Source organism: Oncorhynchus keta, unplaced genomic scaffold (assembly GCF_023373465.1).
Source record: "Oncorhynchus keta strain PuntledgeMale-10-30-2019 unplaced genomic scaffold, Oket_V2 Un_contig_1690_pilon_pilon, whole genome shotgun sequence".
Classification (NCBI taxonomy): Eukaryota; Metazoa; Chordata; class Actinopteri; order Salmoniformes; family Salmonidae; genus Oncorhynchus; species Oncorhynchus keta.
Genome location: NW_026280186.1, coordinates 588,597 through 611,366, shown reverse-complemented (window position 1 = coordinate 611,366; position 22,770 = coordinate 588,597). Strand labels below are relative to the sequence as shown.

Below are 22,770 nucleotides of genomic sequence, written 5' to 3'. Positions count from 1 at the left end.
AAAATAGAGGAAAGGTCCTAAAAAAGTATTTTCTGTGGATTAAAAGTTTTTTTCAAAACCTGCAAAGAGATTCTTGCTTACTGGAGGGTATTTAGTTGCTCTGCATGGCACCATGAATCTCACAGTGTTAGACCATCACTGGTTTAAATATTTTAACCTTAGATGATGTCATCGCGTACAACTATTTTACTTTCTCCCCCCCCCCCCCCCGTCAAAATGTAGAAATGCACCGTTTTCACATAATGCTGACACTGGTATGTGTGCTGGAGGTGATGAAAATTAATTAGGTTTAAAAGTGATGGAGTTTCCCTTTAAAGCCCCAAACTGCCGTTTCAACAGCTTGACCATTGACTGACCATTGAACAGAAGCAAATAATGCAGAATGTACTCAGAAGAATTCAGGTCACAAGCAGTAGGGTTATGTCTTGCCCCCCATTGACACTGAAACTCCCTCCGTAGAAAACAACAGCGACTGTATGCTTTGATTTAGATAGACATGATTAAAAAGTCAACCTCCATCAGTAGTATTCCTTTAGAAGTAATAGAAAAGTCCTACAGTTAAGCACCATGCCACTCTCTACCCAGCCAGTGACGCTGACGCGGGTTGTGGCAGGTAGCCTAGCAGTTAAGGGCGTTGGGCCAGTAACCGAAAGGGCGCTGGTTCAAATCCCTGAGCAGACTAGATGAAACATCTGGTTCTGTGTGCGACGTGAGGTCCCTCCACAATCACGTTGGGGTGGGTGGCGGGGCTGGTGAGCCCCTTTCCCAAAATTGCTTTTGGGGTGAAAAGTGTACATTCCGTGATTACCAACCATGTTTACACCCCCCCCCAATCACGCTGGGTCGGTTGAGCAGACCTGGGTTGAAATACTATTTGAAATTCTTTCAAATACTCTAGCTGTGCTTGGTTGACCTTGCCTGCTGCGATATAACCAATTAGAAAGCCCCAAAAGAGCCAACCCTGACCACCTGGCACTCCATGCAGGCTAAAGCAAATGCTTAAAGTATTTGAAAGATTTCAAATAGTATTTGAACCCAGGACTGGGCTCCAGCCAGTTGGCTGGGTCAGTAACAACCTGGGGGAACCAACTGTTAGTGTTGGATTGGGCTGTAATGATACTGGTGTAGTGGGAGGATCCCTGTGGTTACTCAGAGACTGGGGTGTTCCTGCACCTGTTTGGCTTATTTATCCTGTTACCACATTAACTGTGAGAGTATTGCAAGCTGTTTTGGTGTATTGACTGTTGACCTCAATGTTGATACGTTCTATGCATTTCAAGGTTTGGTTCCCATTGAATGTATTGGGGTAATATGCTAAAATATGTACAGCCTATGTAGTTGACTTGTCATGCAGTGCAACTCTTGATCACATGTATGGTCCCAAATGAATAATCTATGATTCCACAGCACAGTGTGGCATAGTCACCTCTTCTGGGAGTTTGGTATAGAAGGCTCAAGGCTTTCCCCAGGAATTGTCCAATGCCAGTGTGCAAATTACCCCTGGTAATGACATATGATTTATTTATTAACTGTGAGACATATCTGAGCCTCTATCTTGAGCTGATGTTATTTGAGATAACATGTCTATTGGGGGTTAGGCTATAGGCCATCCTTGGGGCCTCACAAAGTGGCTACAATGTGGATAGTTCAGACCAGCTGTCTGACCAGTGTCTAATCCATGGTGATTGCTGTGTGTCTCCAGTTGTGGGGGTCCATCATGCATCAGTGTAGCGTTGAAAGATTGATTATTTTGTACACTCCATAAAGTTTATGAGGTCATGTTGTTTACATTCTAAGCCCTACTGCCCGTGGAGACCATGCATATGTTATTCAGAAAACGAAGGGCCTCTGCTTGAGGGGTGGCTATTTATACAGTTCCCCAAAAATATTTTTGTGATTTTACTTGACCGCAGGACTACTGGTGGCAATGAAAGCAGGTGACATTTGAACGACATGTCGGGTGCGTTGCCAGAGAATGTCGCTTTCTCATCGCCGTCTGGTAATAGCTAGCCAGATACAGTTCCCTTGCTAAGGGAGAGCTGAGAAGTAGGCATGTTCACGACCTTGGCGCCGCAAACATCTATCTTTAATAAAGCAGGCGCTGTATCATAGCAGTAGTCCAGTCCTTTGAACAAAATCTGCGTTGGCTCATAGTGGCGGATTGCAACATGCAACAGACATGTCCATCACAATCAAGTGTGACATGCGGCTAAATGACAAGAGTTATGAAGGCTTTGGCTCTTCACAAGTATTGGCCCTGCTTCGAGAATATCATATCATATCGTTACCATAAACGAAAGCGTTCTGTGTTTTATTCGTGTTTTCCATATAATCGCATACACAGAAGTCTTATTTTGGTAATGAAGCATTACATGAAAGGCTGTTCCCAGCTGTTGACACTTTAAAAAAATTATTTTAGGACAAAAAATGTGCGTTCTTGCTTTGTTTTTCTTGATCGGATGAAACAAAAAGTTGTCAAAAAAAGGAGGAGAACGCAGTATGAAATGTGTGAATTGGGAGTGTTATGCATTTATTATTCGTTGCAGACCAAAACTGAGTCCACATATCTGTGGTCTATTTAGCTAGTATTTTGTCTGTCAGGAATGTAACCTTTGATGGTGCAAATTCGATAATAATACATCGAATGTGTACATCAATATTCCTGATGATTACTACTTACTGGAGCTACTGGTACTATGTTTAATTGCCTATTAGCCTAATGTTGTTCTAGACAACTATTATATTGTATGTAGCCTACTCGTATTACTCTGGTGTTACAAAAATAAACCCATATAGGAAGAACATTAGCTGCCAATTGATTGCTACACAATTACGGATTTGAGTATTTTAACTTTCAATAATCTTTGTCAATTATTTTGCTGTCATGTTTGATGTGGTGTTTTACAACTAAATCCTGAGAAGTGGGGCACGTTTCATACAAAATGCGGCATGTAAAAGATCTATCATCGCCTCTGAAATCAGATATTACACCCGACAAGCAAATATAAATTCGGGAATAAAACTGTGTTGAGTTTTGGCTGTGGGGTAGCAAGAACTTCCAAATGTGATTAAGTTACCAGGAACGCAGTTTACCCATGCACGCAGAAACCCTTTTTGAAGTTGACAGAACGACAATACAGAAAGTCGCTTTGTAGCCTACATTTTGTAACCAGTGTAGTCGAAACGTTAATCACAATAGATTTAGTTCAGAGACAATATTTCGTTCCAAATGTTTCGTTCTGAACCAAATATGTAAGATATATAGTTAAAACTCAGAATTGCACGTGGCATCATTCTTCACTTCCATAATGCCTTTTTAAGAAAAAACTTTTTCGTTTCAATGTTTTTTTAATCCTTTGCTTAGGGCCACATGAATGATTTTGCATTCAGGTGCAAATCACATTTGTAGCATATTTGAGGCGTGAGGTAAAATATTGGTGATATCAAACCCGGAATACAGTATAATAAATAGACTTCAACCCGACGTTTTTCAAAACAACAATATTTATCGCCAGTCTGTTTTTGCTCTGGGTCTTTGACACAATAATACACTATGGCTGTTGATGGAGTGGGAGACGTCCTTTATGCACCAGAATCAAAACTCTCTCTCTCTCTCTCTCTCTCTCTCTCTCTCTCTCTCTCTCTCTGTGACATATTATCATTATGTTGATATTTTATTTCCCCTGGCGTTACATCAGAGCGTGCAGAATGAGCCATCAAAGTGTTTAGTGACGCCTCCTCTTTGTGATGTATCAGTCTTCAGAAACACAACAGTATGTTTCCCTTATATCTGGAACATTGCAGACCACAGTCTGTCAGGATTGAAATATTGAAGAACTATGTGGACTTTATTATAATGTATATGTAACGTTGTAATATGATGCATAACTATTATAATAGGCCTTAAATAATATGACTTATAATACGAATACTAATACTAACACTTACAATAATATTAATAGTAATTTAAATGGATTCTAATCTCATTTATTGCATTCATGTTGAGTTATCATATTATTCCACAACGTCCCACATAATATACGGAAATAGTTTGATATTCAGACTGAAAAATAAACTAAGAGTTGATAATAAAAAAAATGAAATGCAGAAGTAGGCTACGTCACCGAAATATATTATGTATCATTCGTTCCTGTATGCAGATGGACCCGTCGGCTGTCTTTCAGAACAGAAGAAAAATAAAGCATCATGCCACCGCTCGCTCGAAGACCGGGAGGACCGGGAGAGAGATTTGATTCGAGATGAAATATCTAGCTGATGATGTAAAAGGTCCCTTTCGCGTGAGTTATGACCCGGATTTGGCTAGGCTGAGAGGGATGCATGCTGCTCCTCTCTCCTCCTCTCCTCCTCTCCCCCTCTCCTCTTCTCCTCACCTCCCCTCCCCTCTTCTCTCCTCTTCTCCTCACCTCACTCCCCCGCCCTGAAGGAGTGTATCATCAGTCCTGATATATTGCCTAGATCCATATTGCCTTCAGAAAATAAAGGCTCATCCAAAACCATCGCTTTTGGTGGAGGAAACTGCACTTTCTGTACTAACTAGTAATTACTTCTTAATCCACTGCATAGCATAATTTTACCAATTTCAGAATCATTGGAATCATTTCCAATATTCACATTGGAAACGTTCAAAGTATCTATCTTCTAAAAAAATCACACATATTTTATTACTGTAATACTATACTTAAATACGCAATGCGATTTAATCCCACATTGACCGCACACTCTCTCTTGCTCATTTACCGTAAGGCCTATTCTGGTATCTCACCCCACGACTAATTTAGACCCAAAGATGATAAGAGCGCAACCCGTTATAATTCCAACCGGCTCCTCCTCCTTCAAGCCATGCCTTGTAATTATTGGGAGCATCCCACTCGCAAAAGCCCTGCACTGGACTGCAACATAGTCAGAGAGTGAAAGGGAGAGGGCGAAAGTGCCAGTGGGGACATAATTGATTACGTCCTAATCAATATTAACTTGTTAGTCAGTTGTTGCTGCAACTTCTTTGGACGTCGCCATTTTCAGGGAGGCACAGTTCTCCTTCGGATTGTCTGTACCTATTTTTGTGGAATAATACTTTCAAGAATTGGAATTAGGAGGGCTTTTTTAAATGTTTCTTTTTGCAAGAAGGTTTGCAGCCATGGCGTGCATTTGGTGACTGTAATGTGAATGTTTCTTCGATAGGGTTCGATATAATTTGATTATCTGTGTTTGTTGTTTTCGTTAGCATTTCAAAAACATTTTAAAGTTAGCTTGCGTAACGACTAACGCACCTGATAATGACATCCAAAGAAGTCGCCGAATGTGACGCGGTCGAGAATAGGAGGCGAAGTCCGTTGGACCATCTTCCTCCGCCTGCAAACTCGAATAAGCCACTGACACCGTTCAGTATCCAAGACATTCTCAACAAACCCTCCGTGAAACGAAGTTACACCATTTGTGGGACAGCACACCTGATTTCATCGGCTGAGAAGCACCGTTCGTCCAGCATCTCTGCTCTGGCCAACAGGGCACTGCTCACACAAACCTCACCACTCTGCGCCCTGGAAGAACTAGCCAGCAAAACCTTCAAGGGGCTCGAAGTTAGCGTTCTGCAAGCAGCTGAAGGTAAATATGATGGTATTTATGGCCTTCTAATCATTATATCGACATTACTTTCATAACAGTGCAATGCACAATTTAAAAGGAATTGATTATTTTTCATTTGATCTGTGAAAATATAATGAAGTTATATTGTATCTAAAAAAAAATAGGCATTGAACATTAGGCTTTAAACAAGATTGTTTGCCAGAAAATGTTACATTGTATCTCTTCTGTGCGTAATTTGGAAAGGTGAAAAAGAGGCTATTTGTGAATTTACCAGCTGGAATTGTGCAATTGTTCTCTTTATGATGAATGCAAAACATTACGTCTACGTTTATATTTGGTATATAGGCTAAAATAACTTAATACAAAATATATAATTGATTTGAGGTCAAATGTCTCAAAATATGTTGAAATTGTTTAAATGCAGAGTTCAACGCCCTGCAGAGCTAATGCCATAGCAGCACGAGAATAACACCAACATACGACTTAACATGTTATCTTTGTTTGTGCAGGGAGAGACGGAATGACACTCTTTGGGCAAAGAAACACCCCGAAGAAGCGAAGGAAGTCCAGGACTGCCTTCACCAACCACCAAATCTACGAATTAGAGAAAAGATTCCTGTATCAGAAATATTTGTCTCCCGCTGACCGAGACCAAATCGCCCAACAACTGGGTCTAACGAACGCCCAAGTCATCACGTGGTTCCAGAACAGGAGAGCCAAACTAAAGCGAGATCTGGAAGAGATGAAGGCCGACGTTGAGTCGGCCAAAACTATAGGTGACGGTATTGTACCTCTGGAGAAACTCGCCAAGCTCGCTGACCTCGAGAAATGCGCCAACGGAACACTCGGACATCACCCGCGAGCCGATTCTCCCGCGCAGAGCGGCGGACGAGAGTACGAGCTCGCTCGCAAGCTGCGGATGTCCCCCCTGTCGCCGTTTTCAGACCACACAACAAGTAAAGAATGCTCAGAGGACGACGAAGACCTAGAAATTGATGTGGATGACTGATTGCGCAGTGGGATAATGAAATATAAAAATGACGACAACAAGCAGTAACAATCCTTACTACGATTGCAACTTTTCCCTGCTTATATTCGTACATCATCTCAGAACATTTACTAGTCTGTTGTGACTTTTGTATCGGCACACAGATATTCACAGTAAGCATGAACAGTACAACAAATAGCATATGCAGTGCTATATCCATTTGTATTCATCAGCAGTCGGACATTTTCCTCTTCAAATGTCAATGAAAGCAATATAGGTTTCATAATCAGAACTAAAGATAATGTTATTATTTTGAAACATTTAATTGTCTATCAGACATACACACCTCTTTGAGTTATTTATCTCTCTCTCACACACACACACACACACACACACACACACACACACACACACACACACACACACTACACACATTTATCTCACTCACACACACACACACACACACACACACACACACACACACACACACACACACACACACACACCTATTTTATTTATCTCTCTCACACACACACACACACCTATTTTAGTTATCTCTCTCTTTCACACACACACTGATCCTTGTTCATATTTATGTAACACCGTGTCAGTTTTATGAAATATTTTCGATAGGTTTTGCATGTTGAAATGCATGTTTTGTTTTGTTGATCATATCTATTTATTGTTCCTTTTAAATTATATCGATTGTTTATTTTTTGAGACATACCTTATCATACACGTAGGTCTACTCGAGTTCAGACCGTTTGTACACAGCGTTTACATAATTAGCTCGTCATATTTACACCCACCATAATCCGTATGCTGCATTGCATGATACGAAAGGCAAATTCAAAGGATCAGAAACCAAGTTATGCGTTTTATAGAGAAATGGTCAAACTAAGGTTATAAAAATACAAAATACTGCGGTGATATTTCGACATGGAGCTACAGTTACTGGACCGTATGAATATATTCATTTGTTTGGATACAATAGAGTGCTCTATGGTTGAATAGATTTGTTTTGTACACCTGTAAGTGCCTTTCTAAAATCAGGACAGTATTTGAAAACTAATGCACATTCTGTAATGTATATACTATGGAAATAAAATGGCTTTTCTCAACGCGCTGTTTGTGTTATTATTATACTGATAGATTATAATTTCGATTTTAAGTCCTAGTAAAAATGGTGACTATATGTAGAATCAAGGGGGGGACTGAAATCCTTTATGAGGCTAATTCAATGCAGGCCTATATTATGGACGTTTAGAGTAGCCTATTTAGCAACCATGATCCCTTTTAATGCTTCAATATTTTTTGTTCCATTGTGTCCCATTTGTGAGGATACTCGAAACATTTTGTGGCTCAGCCATCTCACTCTCTTTCAAACTGCTAAATGCGTGTCTTGGCTTCTTGACCCGGCAACGTGTTTCCCCATTCGGGACGAAATTTATGTGAGAATCGCAAATCTGGTGCTGGGGGAGAAAAGAGGGTCTGGGATGCCACAAAAACACAAAGTTTTGGGCCAGTTTTCTTGAGCCTTTATGGGTGTTTTTTTGTTCTGCGGGGCTGCGGGACGAGGCCATAATTTTGAGCGTAAAGCATGAAAACTGGGGACAAATGAGATGCCTTCCCCGATGTGACAAGTCACAATGGAGCCCGCCCGGTCTCCCGCAGGCAGCAATGCTGAGACAAGTGTGTCCCACCGCACAAAAAGGACTCAAACGTTTGGAGGCCATATGGTTTTTGAATTTTCCTCACAATTTCAGACAATTTGATGGATTGACTTAACCCTCCTTTTAAACTGTTTAACTCCCTGCGAACAAAGGCCGTAATGCATACACAGGCCCTTCTCTTCACGAGGGCATCTGCGACCATTAATGTCTAGCCTCTTTTCTTTGCCTTTTTAGCCTGGCATTTGGAACAAGTCAATGAATTACAATGAAAATGGCTCTTTTTTGTCCAGCCACTTGTCTTTCTTCCCTTTTTAAGCCCTGAAATAATATGTTTGACTTTTGTCCAGGAACGTTTTTCTAAACAACAAAATGCGGCACATTTTGTGTGAGAGTGTTTTTCATGTTAAGTAGCCCGAGTCATAAAGAGTTTAGAGTGTGACAGTTATGCCAAAGCCTAGTTAAAAGGAGTCTTTCGTTGCTTTTCTTCTCATGTCTTGTTCTTCTTCTCTCTTTATTTCCTTTGTCTTTGCGGAGTTTAATGAAGCTGAAAACATGGCGATGTGAGAAAAAGTCATAAAGAAAAGCTTTCTTTTTGATCTAGAAGAGCCTTGTTTAGCCCTCCGTCTTTTTAAGGAGGAGATTGACGCTGCTAAAGAGGGCTTTTCTTTTCAATACTTTTTGGAAGCTGTTCGCATGAGTTTTATCATCCAACTCTATTATAGCCTATAACGTGTGATATATACAATTTGTAGGCCTATAGTTTCTCATCTTTACTAAAATAAATGGGTAGTAGGCATAAAAGGCTAATGCTAATAATAATAATAATAATGTTTTCTATATTTGTTATTTTTCAATTAGCCTTTTAAAATTATATTAGCCCTATTAACATTGAACACCTAACCGGTGTCTGGACTTTGATCTGGATTTCAAATTAAGCTTCCCTAAAAAATGTAAATAAAAATATTCATTAACATTGTTATTACAATGGGAACACGTAAGCTACTTATATAAAGTAAATTATTGACTGAAATAATGTGGGAGAAACTATCAACACAAACCAACAAAATGGTTGAATTTATTTGGATGAGGGCCGATTCTTTGAGCTTACACTGACGGTTTGACAAGAATTGAATAATACGCAGCAGACTATTTATCAAAGCCTTAATTAATTAGCTGAACGACCACATACAATTCAATTCCGATGACAATGTTAGGATACTGTAGGTTTCTCCAATAATATTTTGATATGGGTAGGCTATATGACCACACGAACACACACATAGGCTAAGGCTACCCACACAAACAACGGCGAGAGCATTGATGGGCTACTTGACTTGACTGCGCGCGTGGTCGCCAAATAAACCGCTTGCGGTTTTGATGAAGAACAAAAAAAACGTGCTCGAATTCTCCCCAACTCCTTATATCACTCACGCCTATTCTGAATAAAGCATATTTATGGTCGGGGAGAGAGGAGAGTGTTAAGGCAGGCTAAGTTTATGGATTTCACTTGCTTATTTTATGAGCGGTTGTCAAGGCGATAACTAATACGACAGTCAGTGGGACCAGTTCTTGGTAATTAATCCGTTGGTCTTAAGTGTATTTCAGTTCAAGATGGAAAAAAATCACTAATTCAATCGTCCGGAAAATTGAAGTTTGATGCATGAGTCCCTGCTGAAACAATGGGGCTGGCCACCAAACTCTCTCTCTTTTCATCTATTTTTCCTCCTTTTCTGTGGTCCCTTCATTTATCTGTCTATTTCTTTTTTTTCTTCCTATTGTGCAAACATGTATTACAAGAAAAGCAGGAATAACTTATCTCTGAAAGTCATGATAACTGTAGCCTAATAAGGATACAAATATGTTAGCAAAGTTTTCAATCTAAACTTAAATCAACCCAATGTCCCAATGTTGTATAGGCCAATTTATATCAAACTAACAAATTGTCATAGCCACAGGTACAAACAATCTTTTTAGCCTTGTATATATTATCTGAAGATATAATGCACATTAACTACACACGTTTTATGTGTCTATTCTATGAATATCCTACATAAATCATGAGAATAACCTACATAAATCGTTAGCTGCACCAAAAGTTAAAATCGGATAAAATACTCAGGTATGGAGTTGTCCGTGAAAGTCTCTAAACAGGGACGAATACCAAAGTTTTAATCATACCGTTCCTTGAGAACCAGTTAATACTTCAAACTTCAATTTTACGGGCGATTGAACTAAGCATGTTCCTGACAGAATTGATGTATGTATTAATTTCCTTTAACTGTTGATTAATTAGCCCGCGCTGAAGGCTCAAATGGAACTGTTTGCTTCACATTTGCATATTAATCAAATTGTAGTTGATCATTCGCACGAGGCATGTGATTTAGGAAGGGAGCATATAGGCTTGGTAAAAAATATATACCCAAACCTTGGAAATATTTTCTCTCCTCTGCTGCCGCTGAGTTGCCTGCACTGCATTAAAACCAAAGACGCAGAACGAGTTAGCTTTACTATTTCCAACAAACAGAAATTGCCCGTCCAGTTTTCTGACGGCACACCGCTGAGCAGACAGAACTTAATGATGAAGTCAAAATGTCACCGATTTAAACCGGGAGTTTTACCACCACACAAAACCTAATTTCCCTATCTCTTGCTCTCTCATTCTCTCCCTCTCTCTCAATTCTATTTCAATTGATGGGGCTTTATTGGCATGGTAAACATATGTTTACATTGCCAAAGCAAGTGAAATAGATAATAAACAGTATACAGTATTCATTAGACTCACAAAAGTTCCAAAATAATAAAGACATTTCAAATACAGTAGGCCTATATATATATATATATATATATATATATATATATATATATATATATATATATATATGTGTGTGTGTGTGTGTGTGTGTGTGCGCGCGAGCGTGTCTTGAGGCTGTTCCTCGTTCTGAGAGAGGTTTCATGTGAAAATGTAATGTATGACGTCTGATGGGTTGAATTAGATTAGTAAAAAAGATACACATAAAAAATAAAATAATAATAATAATAAAAAAATAAAAAAATAAAAAGATACACATTTTCAAAGGCTGCCATCTTCTGGTTAAATACACTCACTCGCTCGCCCAAAAGCTCTCCTATATAACTTGGAAGTTTCTCTACTCCTGTAAGTATGGTGCCACTGCCACCTAGTGGTCGGATTCTATCAAGCATCTCAGAGTGGTCTACAGTCCCTTGCAAAAGTATTCATCCCCTTGGCGTTTTTCCTATTTTGTGGCATTGCAAGCTGTAATTTAAATGGATTTTTATTTGGAGTCATGTAATGGACATAAACAAAATAGTCTAAATTGGTGAAGTGAAATGAAAAAAATAACTTGTTTCAAAAAATTCAAAAAAGGAAAAGTGGTGCGTGTATGTGTATTCACTGACTTTTCCATGAAACCCCTAATTAAGATCTGTTGCAACAAATCAACAAATCAATTCCACCTGTGTTCAATCTAAGTGTCACATGAACTGTCACATGATCTCAGTATATATATATACACGTGTTCTAAAAGTCCCCAGAGTCTCCAACACCACTAAGCAAGTGGCACCACCAAGCAAACAGCACCACCAAGCAAACAGCACCATCAAGCAAACAGCACCATGAAGACCTAGGAGCTTTCCAAACAGCTCAGGGTCAAAGTTGTAGGGAAGTACAGATCAGGGTTGGGTTATAGAAAAATATCTGAAACTTTGAACATTCCACAGAGCACCATTAAATCCATTATAAAAAATTGAAAGAATATGGCACTTCAACAAACCTGCCAAAAGAGGGCCCACCAAAACTCACAGACCAGGCAAGGAGGGCATTAATCAGAGGCAGCAAAAAGACCAAAGATAACCCTGAAGGAGCTGCAAAGCTCCACAGCAGAGATTGGAGTATCTGTCCATAGGACCATTTTAAGCAACACACTCCACCTAGCTGGGCTTTACTGAAGAGTGGCCAGAAAAAAGCCATTGCTTAAAGGAAAAAATAAGCAAACACGTTTGGTGTTTGCCAAAAGGCATGTGGGAGACTCCCCAAACATATGGAAGAAGGTACTTTGGTCAGATGAAACTAAAATTGAGCTTTTTGGCCATCGAGAAAAACGCTGTCTGGTGCAAACCCAACACCTCTCATCACTCCGAGAACACCAGCCCCACAGTGAAGCATGGTGGTGGCAGCATCATGCTGTGGGGATATTTTTCATGACCAGGGACTGGGAAACTGGTCAGAATTCAAGGAATGATGGATGGCACAAAATACAGGGAAATCCCTGAAGGAAACCTGTTTCAGTCTTCCAGAGATTTGAGACTGGGACGGAGGTTCACCTTCCAGCAGGAGGATGACCCTAAGCATACTGCTAAAGCAACACTCTAGTGGTTTAAGGGGAAACATTTAAATGTATTGGAATGGCCTAGTCAAAGCTCAGACCTCAATCCAATTGAGAATCTGTGGTATGACTTAAAGATTGCTGTACACCAGCGGAACCCATCCAAGTTGAAGGAGCTGGAGCAGTTTTTCCTTGAAGAATGGGCAAACATCCCAGTGGCTAGATGTGCCAAGCTTATAGAGACATACCCCAAGAGACTTGCAGCTGTAATTGATGCAAAAGGTGGCTCTACAAAGTATTGACTTTGTGGGGATGAATAGTTAGTTATGCACATCATATTTCTTGTTTGTTTTACAATAATATATATTTAGCATCTTCAAAGTGGTAGGCATGTTGTGTAAATCAAATGATACAACCCCCCCCCCAAATAAATGCAATTCCAGGTTGTAAGGCAACAAAATAGAAAAAATGCCAAGGGGGTGAATATTTCCGCGAGTCACTGTACTTATTTGGTAGCCATACAATTCAATATGTACAGGTAACTGCCAAAATAATGAAAACACTTGAGTAAATGAAGGATACAAAGTATATTGAAAGCAGGTGCTTCCTCACAGGTGTGGTTCCTGAGTTAAGTAAGCATTTAACATCCCATTATACTTATGGTCATGCATGTGTAAAACAAAGAGCTCTCTGCAGAATTAGTTGTCCAAACTTACAATTTTGAAGTTGCTCCAAATGTCAAATGTGGAAGTTAAGGGTTAAGTAAAGTTCAGGCACTCTTTACAAATGGTTAAGGTTTGGTTTATAAAAATAACAGTTTCCACAAGTGTGATCAAACACACAACCTTCTGATCCTGAGTCATGGGATCCACCACCTATTTGATGGTACTAGCACTCACTGTTGCACTTAGTAGCCGGATATGAAGGCATTTCCCGTCCTCAGGACAGGGATAGACGTCCAATTTTCAACGTTAACCTTGAACGACCTGGCTGGTATAAAAATGCTGATTAGGCCATTATTTTGCCTACCATGGCTATGCCCCCCCATAGGATGACAGTGCCCCCCATTCACAGGGCACGAGTGGTCACTGAATGATTTGATGAGCATGAAAACGATGTAAACCATATGCCATGGCCATCTCAGTCACCAGATCCAGCCTGGTCTCATAGACTAGACCTAACAAATCTGTCAGATCTCAACGTAATTGAACACTTATGGGAGATTCTGGAGCTGCGCCTGAAACAGTGTTTTCCACAACAATCAGAAAAACATCAAATTATGGAATTTCTCGTGGACAAATGGTGTTGTGTCCCGCCAGTAGAGTTCCAGACACTTGTAGAATTTATGCCAAGGTGCATTGAAGCTGTTATGGCTCGTGGTGACCCAACACCCTATTAAGACACTTGTTTCCCTTATTTTGAATAATCTTGCACGCCCAATTTTTCAGTTTTTGATTTGTTAAAAAAGTTTGAAATATCCAATAAATGTCATTCCACTTCATGATTGTGTCCCACTTGTTGTTGATTCTTCACAAAAATATACAGTTTTATATCTTTATGTTTGAAGCCTGAAATGTGGCAAAAGGTCGCAAAGTTCAAGGGGGCCGAATACTTTCGCAAGGCACTGTACCTGTATGTCTATACTGTTCACTTTCCCCTTGACAATATTGTTATCACTGTAGGCTAGAATGTAACTGTGATATCAACGTAGGTCTATAACTGAACAATTATAGATTTAGAGATTCCTAAATGAAGAGAGTCGCAGTATGACCCTCGTTCGAAATTGACTGTGGTTTCAATGATAAATAAAACACATTCAAACTGAAATAGCAAAACAAGACATTTACTGAAGATAAAACAGGTGGTGGGGGGGTAGAGTGAAAGGAGGGATGGGGGGGAAAGGAGAGAAACAGCAGCCGCGAGCATCGAGAGGTGATGTTCTCATCCTTCTGGATGTTTCCCACTTTCATGGAAGCCACTTTAGCCTGTAAAAATGAAAGATAGAAAATAGAGAAAAAGCTCTGAAAACACCTATTAGCACGGGATATTAGTATCAACCTAGTTTAATGATGAACAATATTACAGAGTATGATAGTATGAGTATTACTGACAGGCTTCTAAAAACTCTCTGGAGAGCTGTGAAGAATCCGGTTCTATATTTCTTCTGCTTGGTGTCAGGTGAAGACATTATGTTGTCATCAGTGTTAGAGGTAGACATCTCTGCAGACTGATCCAGGCTGGTAGCATCAATAGTAATGGTAATTATCTTTCTCTTGGTTGAAGCATCACCCACATGGAAATCAGGTTGGTTGGAGGCTCTCAGGGCCGTAGACCAGGGGTTCTCAAACTTTATGTGACTGGGGACCCCTTTTCTGATAGCAAATTCATGAGGGACCCCTTGTAATCAGAACACAACTTTTTAAAAAAGCATACAATGACTTACTATGACTTTGGTAAGGCATGGCCGGATTTTTATTTTATTTTATTTCACCTTTATTTAACCAGGTAGGCTAGTTGAGAACAAGTTCTCATTTGCAACTGCGACCTGGCCAAGATAAAGCATAGCAGTGTGAACAGACAACACAGAGTTACACATGGAGTAAACAATTAACAAGTCAATAACACAGTAGAAAAAAAGGGGAGTCTATATACAATGTGTGCAAAAGGCATGAGGAGGTAGGGGAATAATTACAATATTGCAGATTAACACTGGAGCGATAAATGATCAGATGATCATGTACAGGTGGAGATATTGGTGTGCAAAAGAGCAGAAAAGTAAATAAATAAAAACTGTGGGGATGAGGTAGGTGAAAATGGGTGGGCTATTTACCAATAGATTATGTACAGCTGCAGCGATCGGTTAGCTGCTCAGATAGCTGATGTTTGAAGTTGGTGAGGGAGATAAAAGTCTCCAACTTCAGCGATTTTTGCAATTCGTTCCAGTCACAGGCAGCAGAGTACTGGAACGAAAGGCGGCCGAATGAGGTGTTGGCTTTAGGGATGATCAGTGAGATACACCTGCTGGAGCGCGTGCTACGGATGGGTGTTGCCATCGTGACCAGTGAACTGAGATAAGGTGGAGCTTTACCTAGCATGGCCTTGTAGATGACCTGGAGCCAGTGGGTCTGGCGACGAATATGTAGCGAGGGCCAGCCGACTAGAGCATACAAGTCGCAGTGGTGGGTAGTATAAGGTGCTTTAGTGACAAAACGGATGGCACTGTGATAAACTGCATCCAGTTTGCTGAGTAGAGTGTTGGAAGCGATTTTGTAGATGACATCGCCGAAGTCGAGGATCGGTAGGATAGTCAGTTTTACTAGGGTAAGCTTGGCAGCGTGAGTGAAGGAGGCTTTGTTGCGGAATAGAGAGCCGACTCTTGATTTGATTTTCGATTGGAGATGTTTGATATGGGTCTGGAAGGAGAGTTTGCAGTCTAGCCAGACACCTAGGTACTTATAGGTGTCCACATATTCAAGGTCGGAGCCATCCAGTGTGGTGATGCTAGTCGGGCATGCGGGTGCAGGCAGCGATCGGTTGAAAAGCATGCATTTGGTTTTACTAGCGTTTAAGAGCAGTTGGAGGCCACGGAAGGAGTGTTGTATGGCATTGAAGCTCGTTTGGAGGTTAGATAGCACAGTGTCCAATGACGGGCCGAAAGTATATAGAATGGTGTCGTCTGCGTAGAGGTGGATCAGGGAATCGCCCGCAGCAAGACCAACATCATTGATATATACAGAGAAAAGAGTCGGCCCGAGAATTGAACCCTGTGGCACCCCCATAGAGACTGCCAGAGGACCGGACAGCATGCCCTCCGAATTGACACACTGAACTCTGCCTGCAAAGTAATTGGTGAACCAGGCAAGGCAGTCATCCGAAAAACCGAGGCTACTGAGTCTGCCGATAAGAATCTGGTGATTGACAGAGTCGAAAGCCTTGGCAAGGTCGATGAAGACGGCTGCACAGTACTGTCTTTTATCGATGGCGGTTATGATGTCGTTTAGTACCTTGAGTGTGGCTGAGGTGCACCCGTGACCGGCTCGGGAAACCAGATTGCATAGCGGAGAAGGTACGGTGGGATTCGAGATGGTCAGTGACCTGTTTGTTGACTTGGCTTTCGAAGACCTTAGATAGGCAGGGCAGAATGGATATAGGTCTGTAACAGTTTGGGTCCAGGGTGTCTCCCCCTTTGAAGAGGGGGATGACTGCGGCAGCTTTCCAATCCTTGGGGATCTCAGACGATATGAAAGAGAGGTTGAACAGGCTGGTAATAGGGGTTGCGACAATGGGGGCGGATAGTTTCAGAAATAGAGGGTCCAGATTGTCAAGCCCAGCTGATTTATACGGGTCCAAGTTTTGCAGCTCTTTCAGAACATCTGCTATCTGGATTTGGGTAAAGGAGAACCTGGAGAGGCTTGGGCGAGGAGCTGCGGGGGGGCCGGAGCTGTTGGCCGAGGTAGGAGTGGCCAGGCGGAAGGCATGGCCAGCCGTTGAGAAATGCTTGTTGAAGTTTTCGATAATCATGGATTTGTCGGTGGTGACCGTGTTCCCTAGCCTCAGTGCAGTGGGCAGCTGGGAGGAGGTGCTCTTGTTCTCCATGGACTTCACAGTGTCCCAGAACTTTTTGGAGTTAAAGCTACAGGATGCAAACTTCTGCCTGAAGAAGCTGGCCTTAGCTTTCCTGACTGACTGCGTGTATTGGTTCCTGACTTCCCTGAACAGTTGCATATCGCGGGGACTGTTAGATGCTATTGCAGTCCGCCACAGGATGTTTTTGTGCTGGTCGAGGGCAGTCAGGTCTGGAGTGAACCAAGGGCTGTATCTGTTCTTAGTTCTGCATTTTTTTGAACGGAGCATGCTTATCTAAAATGGTGAGGAAGTTACTCTTAAAGAATGACCAGGCATCCTCAACTGACGGGATGAGGTCAATGTCCTTCCAGGATACCTGGGCCAGGTCGATTAGAAAGGCCTGCTCACAGAAGTGTTTTAGGGAACGTTTGACAGTGATGAGGGGTGGTCGTTTGACTGCGGCACCGTAGCGGATACAGGCAATGAGGCAGTGGTCGCTGAGATCCTGGTTGAAGACAGCGGAGGTGTATTTGGAGGGCCAGTTGGTCAGGATGACGTCTATGAGGGTGCCCTTGCTTACAGAGTTAGGGTTGTACCTGGTGGGTTCCTTGATGATTTGTGTGAGATTGAGGGCTTCTAGCTTAGATTGTAGGACTGCCGGGGTGTTAAGCATATCCCAGTTTAGGTCACCTAACAGAACAAACTCTGAAGCTAGATGGGGGGCAATCAATTCACAAATGGTGTCCAGGGCACAGCTGGGAGCTGAGGGGGGTCGGTAAGCAGGCGGCAACAGTGAGAGACTTATTTCTGGAGAGAGTCATTTTCAGAATTAGTAGTTCGAACTGTTTGGGTATGGATCTGGAAAGTATGACATTACTTTGCAGGCTATCTCTGCAGTAGACTGCAACTCCTCCCCCTTTGGCAGTTCTATCTTGACGGAAGATGTTATAGTTGGGTATGGAAATCTCTGAATTTTTGAACTAAGTCTCAAGCACTTCAGGCCCTCTTGTTATCAGAGAGAAAATTATGCACTTTTAAAGTTTACATTACAGTGCTTTTATGTAAACAAATAATAATAATATATATACAATAAGTATTTAGTTTAAAAATATATAATGCTGGTGTACTGTGGATACCAGTGTCCCGCTGAGCCTCCCAGGCCCATGTTGCCCAGGGTTAATAACGTAATTTGTGGATGAATAATATTGCATTGTATTGGATTACACCCTCTTAACTAATTTCATAGATCCCTTGGCCAAAATCAGTTGAATCTGTTTTGCTATGTTGCTAATATTTACTTCAAAAAATGAATGATTATTTATATTTGACCTGACCATGCAGACCCCACTTTGAGACCCCCTGCCGTAGTCAACTCATGAAATATAAAAATAGCATGCTTATTCATGGGATAGGGTAGGAACTCCTACAGGAATTCCTAATATGAGCATGCCCTCACATCCAACCACTAATAAAAGCGTAATTAGGAGGGTGAATCATCATAACTTTGCTTGCTCCATCTAGAGGTTACGAGCAAGAATGCATGTAATAATAAATACAAAATGGTGCTGACAAGTGATTGTAGTTATATTGTAACAGAATGTAAATGGTTGTTTTCAATCTTTCCACATTGTTACACTTACATTTGAGTGATTTAGCAGACACTTTTATCCAGAGCGACTTACATGCTTCTAAAAGACACAGTTTTCTTTCATCTTTGCCCCAGTTTTCTCAATTCTGAGTTGAAAGAATCAGTGATTATTTGACAAGTACTGATGTTGAACTGCTAAACCCCTGCATTTGTGTTTGTATTCTATGACATTTGATGAAATCCATACGTGTAACATGACTATGAACATTACTCTCATTAGAGGTGTTTTTTTGGTTTCAATTAAGATTCCAAACACATTCAAATGCAACACAAAAATGTTTACTGACTATAAAAATGTAATGTGATGGTGGTGGGGGGGGGGGGGGGACAGAAGCATCATTGTGGGTGCCTTCAGCAGTTTTGCTGAAGGCAAAACAGCAGTTCTGCCCCTGAACAGGCAGAATGTGTTCTTAACTGACTTGCCTGGTTAAATAAAGGTAAAATAAAATCATTATTAATATTGAAGTTTCAAGATGTAAATTAATTTAATTGTTCCTACCTGAATTGACTTTGTTGTCCTTAATGGAACAATGTCTGTCTTCAGGGAGGATGAATGAAAAGCTTGCCATAATAATGCGGTCTCTCTCATTGTTTGTCAGTCAAGAACTGTTGAATTCTTGACATTTCTGAACTTATCTCTTGTGTTCTGTAGTTCCATGTGATGCGTCAGCATTGTGACAATCTCGGTCGCATTGATGATGCAGTGTTTGGAATTGGAATGGAAATTAGATTATGTTTACCACACACTCTGGCCATAAACAATATGCAAAGAAGACCTCATCATTGATTCATTTTAAATTGATTATCCAGTATTTAATGTTTATGCATTACTGCAACCATGCATAAAAGCGGCACCTAGATGCGTGCCTCAGTCCATTCCAAAAGTATTCAGACCCCTTCCCTTTTTCCATTTTGTTACGTTACAGCCTTATTCTAAAATGGATTAAATTCATTTTCTCCCTGATCAATCTACACACAATACCCCATAATAACAAAGTGAAAACACTTTTTAGAAATGTTTGCAAATTTAAAATAAAATATAATTACCTCACTTATCTTCAGACCCTTTGCTATGAGACTCAAAATTGAACTCAGGTGCATCCTGTTTCCATTGATCATCCTTGTTTCTACAACTTGACTGGAGTCCACCTGTGGTAAAATCAATTAATTGGACATGATTTGGAAAGGCACACACCTGTCTATATAAGGTCACACAGTTGACAGTGCATGTCAGAGCAAAAACCAAGCCACGAGGTCGAATGAATTGTCTGTAGCGCTCTGAGACAAGATTGTGTCGAGGCACAGATCTGGGGAAGGGTACCAAAAAATGTCTGCAGCATTGAAGGTCCCCAAGAACACGATGGCCTCCATCAATCTTAAACGGAAGAAGTTTGGAACCACCAAGACTCTTCCAAGAGCTGGCTGTCCAGCCAAACTGAGTAATTGGGGGAGAACAGCCTTGGTCAGGGAGGTGACCAGGAACCCAGTGGTCACTCTGACAGAGCTCCAGAGTTCCTCTGTGGAGATGGGAGAACCTTCCAGAAGGACAACAATCTCTACAGCACTCCACCAATTAGGCCTTTATGGTAGGGTTGCCAGACAGAAGCCACTCCTGAGTAAAAGGCACATGACAGACCACTTGGAGTTTGCCAAGACACACAATAAACAACATTCTCACATACAGTGCCTTCAGAAAGTATTCACACCCCTTAACTTTTTCCACCTTTTGTTGTGTTACAAAGTGGGATTAAAATGGGGCGGCAGGGTAGCCTAGTGGTTAGAGCAGTGTACTAGCAACCCGAATGGTTGCAAGTTCGAACCCTTGAGCTGACATGGTACAAATCTGTCATTCTGCACAGGCGGTTCTGTTCCTAGGCCGTCATTGAAAATAAGAATTTGTTCTTAAGTGACTTGCCTAGTTAAATAAAGGTAAAAGAAATAAATGGTTGTAATTGTCAATGTTTGTCAACAATCTACACAAAGTAATGTGGAAGATTTGTAAAAATATGTTTTATTAATGGAAATAAAACACTAATATATCTTGATTAGATAAGTATTCAAACCCGAGTCAAAACATGTAAGAATCACCGTTGCCAGTGATTACAGCTATAAGTCTTTCTGGCTAACTCTAAGAGCTTTGATAAATGTATCAAGCTCTGTCAAGTTGGTTGTTGATCATTGCTAGACAGACATTTTCAAGCCTTGCCATAGATTTTCAAGAAGATTTCAAGTCAAAACTGTAACTAGGCCACTCAGGAACATTCAATGTCATCTTGGTTAGCAACTCCAGTGTATACTTGACCTTGTATTTTAGGTTAGTGTCCTGCTGAAAGGAGAATTTGTCTCCCAGTGTCTGTTGGAAAGTAGACTGAACCAGGTCTTCCTCTAGGATTCATAAATTATTGCTTTTACATATATCATGTGAACATTTCCTCAGAACAAATAACACAGGATTGTAAGGGAGCTAGAAATACCACTAGACTAGAAAAACAGAACACCAAAACAGGCAATTTACAGAAAACACTTCAATAACAATGTTTAATTCATGCCTGATGGGTAGAGTTTTTAAATATACTATCCACCTGCATGCTGTCTGTAGAAGACTACGTTCAAGATTACCACCACTACGTGAACGGTTTATCTGCTGTATAGAACGTGACAGGTGTTGTGCCGAAAATCTCCCCCGACAGAATTCTCTCCCCCTTCGCGTTCTTCATTGCTGCGAGTTGCTTGCTAGTAGAGATTTCTGCTCTTCACTACATTGTGATTTTAGCCTACATTTCACTGATCTTAGTAACAGAAAGCATTTTTGTCTGCAGTTTGGCTATGTGTTTCAAGTGTTTGTGGCGGTTCTAGCTTGTATGGCGCCCTGGGCGCGCGCCCCGGTAAAATGCCGCCCGTACCGAATTACGCTACTGATTTTGTATTAGTCTATAAATAAATCTCTTTGACAAAATTCTTCATCTCTCCCATGTCTTAATCGACTCGTATTTTTGAAAGTGTAAGGATAATAATCCAGCCATAATTGTTATGAAATGTTTATTACTTGCACACATTTTACTTCCTCCTCTGTTTAATAACACACATACATTAATTATTCATTTCGGTTGCCTATCCGGACATGGAGTTTGTTCTAGAAGGTATTTGACTCTGATGTGTGTCACAGAAAGTATTTGACTCTAGCCACAAAATTAAGGGAATTTAAAAAAATGGTCTGGCAGTGGGGAGATTTTCGGCAAAACTCCGGCCTCATTAAAATGATTTGCAATAGGGGATTTGGGGTCATTTCTCCTTACAGCACTCTTTAGTACTATAATAAACGTTCTTATCAGTCTACTGGTTTTGCCCACTATATTACACGGACAAGAGATAAGGTTTAAAACATTAGATGAGCTGCATGTGAGGAACTATTTGATAGTGTATTGTTTACCAGTTTCAGAGCTGCTGAATACGGTCACTTTTTTTACAGGAATCCCTACATGCCGAAGAACTACTGCAGGGGTTGAAGCCAGTCACATCGTCCAGTCTTCCAACACTTATTTTTATGGGGATATGAGTGAATATGCCGAGTCTCGGGTGGCTGAGGCACCTAAAGATCTTCTTCGCCTCCCTTGACACCGGGTGATGTAGATGTAGTAGTGGAGGCCAAGACTAGCTTGCAAAGCAGCCCTGCTGCGACTTCCTCTGGTCTTGGGGGCGGCAGGCAGTCTGTAAAACAGTGCTAGCTGACATGCATCGCTCAAGATTTAAATTCCCCACGAGCCCTAATTTGAGAAGGGTGCAACTGCGTTCATGCAATAACTAATAACTAAATAATATAAACATAATAATAACTAAACTAATAACTAATGGGGGCTCGAATGCGGGCTGCAGTCGCACACGATTGCGCCGTTCTCAGTGATATGCGTATCAGTACGCAAACCTAACGCTCTCAAACGAAGTACTTCC

At 40.9% G+C, this 22,770-nt stretch overlaps 1 protein-coding gene and 1 long non-coding RNA gene across 7 annotated transcripts; one reads left to right on the top strand and one right to left on the bottom strand.

Annotated features, from left to right (window-relative positions):
* Positions 1-5,122: 5,122 nt before the first annotated feature.
* On the top strand, positions 5,123-6,904 carry LOC118371273 (transcription factor LBX1-like). Its single transcript, XM_035756657.2, has 2 exons — positions 5,123-5,622; positions 6,114-6,904. The coding sequence occupies exons 1-2, from the start codon at positions 5,295-5,297 to the stop codon at positions 6,611-6,613; spliced, it is 828 nt and encodes a 275-aa protein (XP_035612550.1). The 5' UTR covers positions 5,123-5,294; the 3' UTR covers positions 6,614-6,904.
* A 7,531-nt stretch (positions 6,905-14,435) lies between these two features.
* Positions 14,436-22,590, bottom strand: LOC118371270 (uncharacterized). Of its 6 annotated transcripts, none has more exons than XR_008103261.1 (5): positions 22,253-22,590; positions 21,125-21,207; positions 19,322-19,971; positions 14,720-15,005; positions 14,436-14,593 (listed from the first exon to the last, which is right to left on the bottom strand). It is a non-coding gene; the product is annotated as an uncharacterized LOC118371270 (long non-coding RNA). The 6 variants fall into 6 exon arrangements; XR_004822964.2 differs by lacking the exon at positions 21,125-21,207 and having other exon boundaries at positions 19,322-19,504; positions 19,870-19,971; XR_004822965.2 differs by lacking the exon at positions 21,125-21,207 and having other exon boundaries at positions 14,720-15,023.
* Positions 22,591-22,770: the final 180 nt, after the last annotated feature.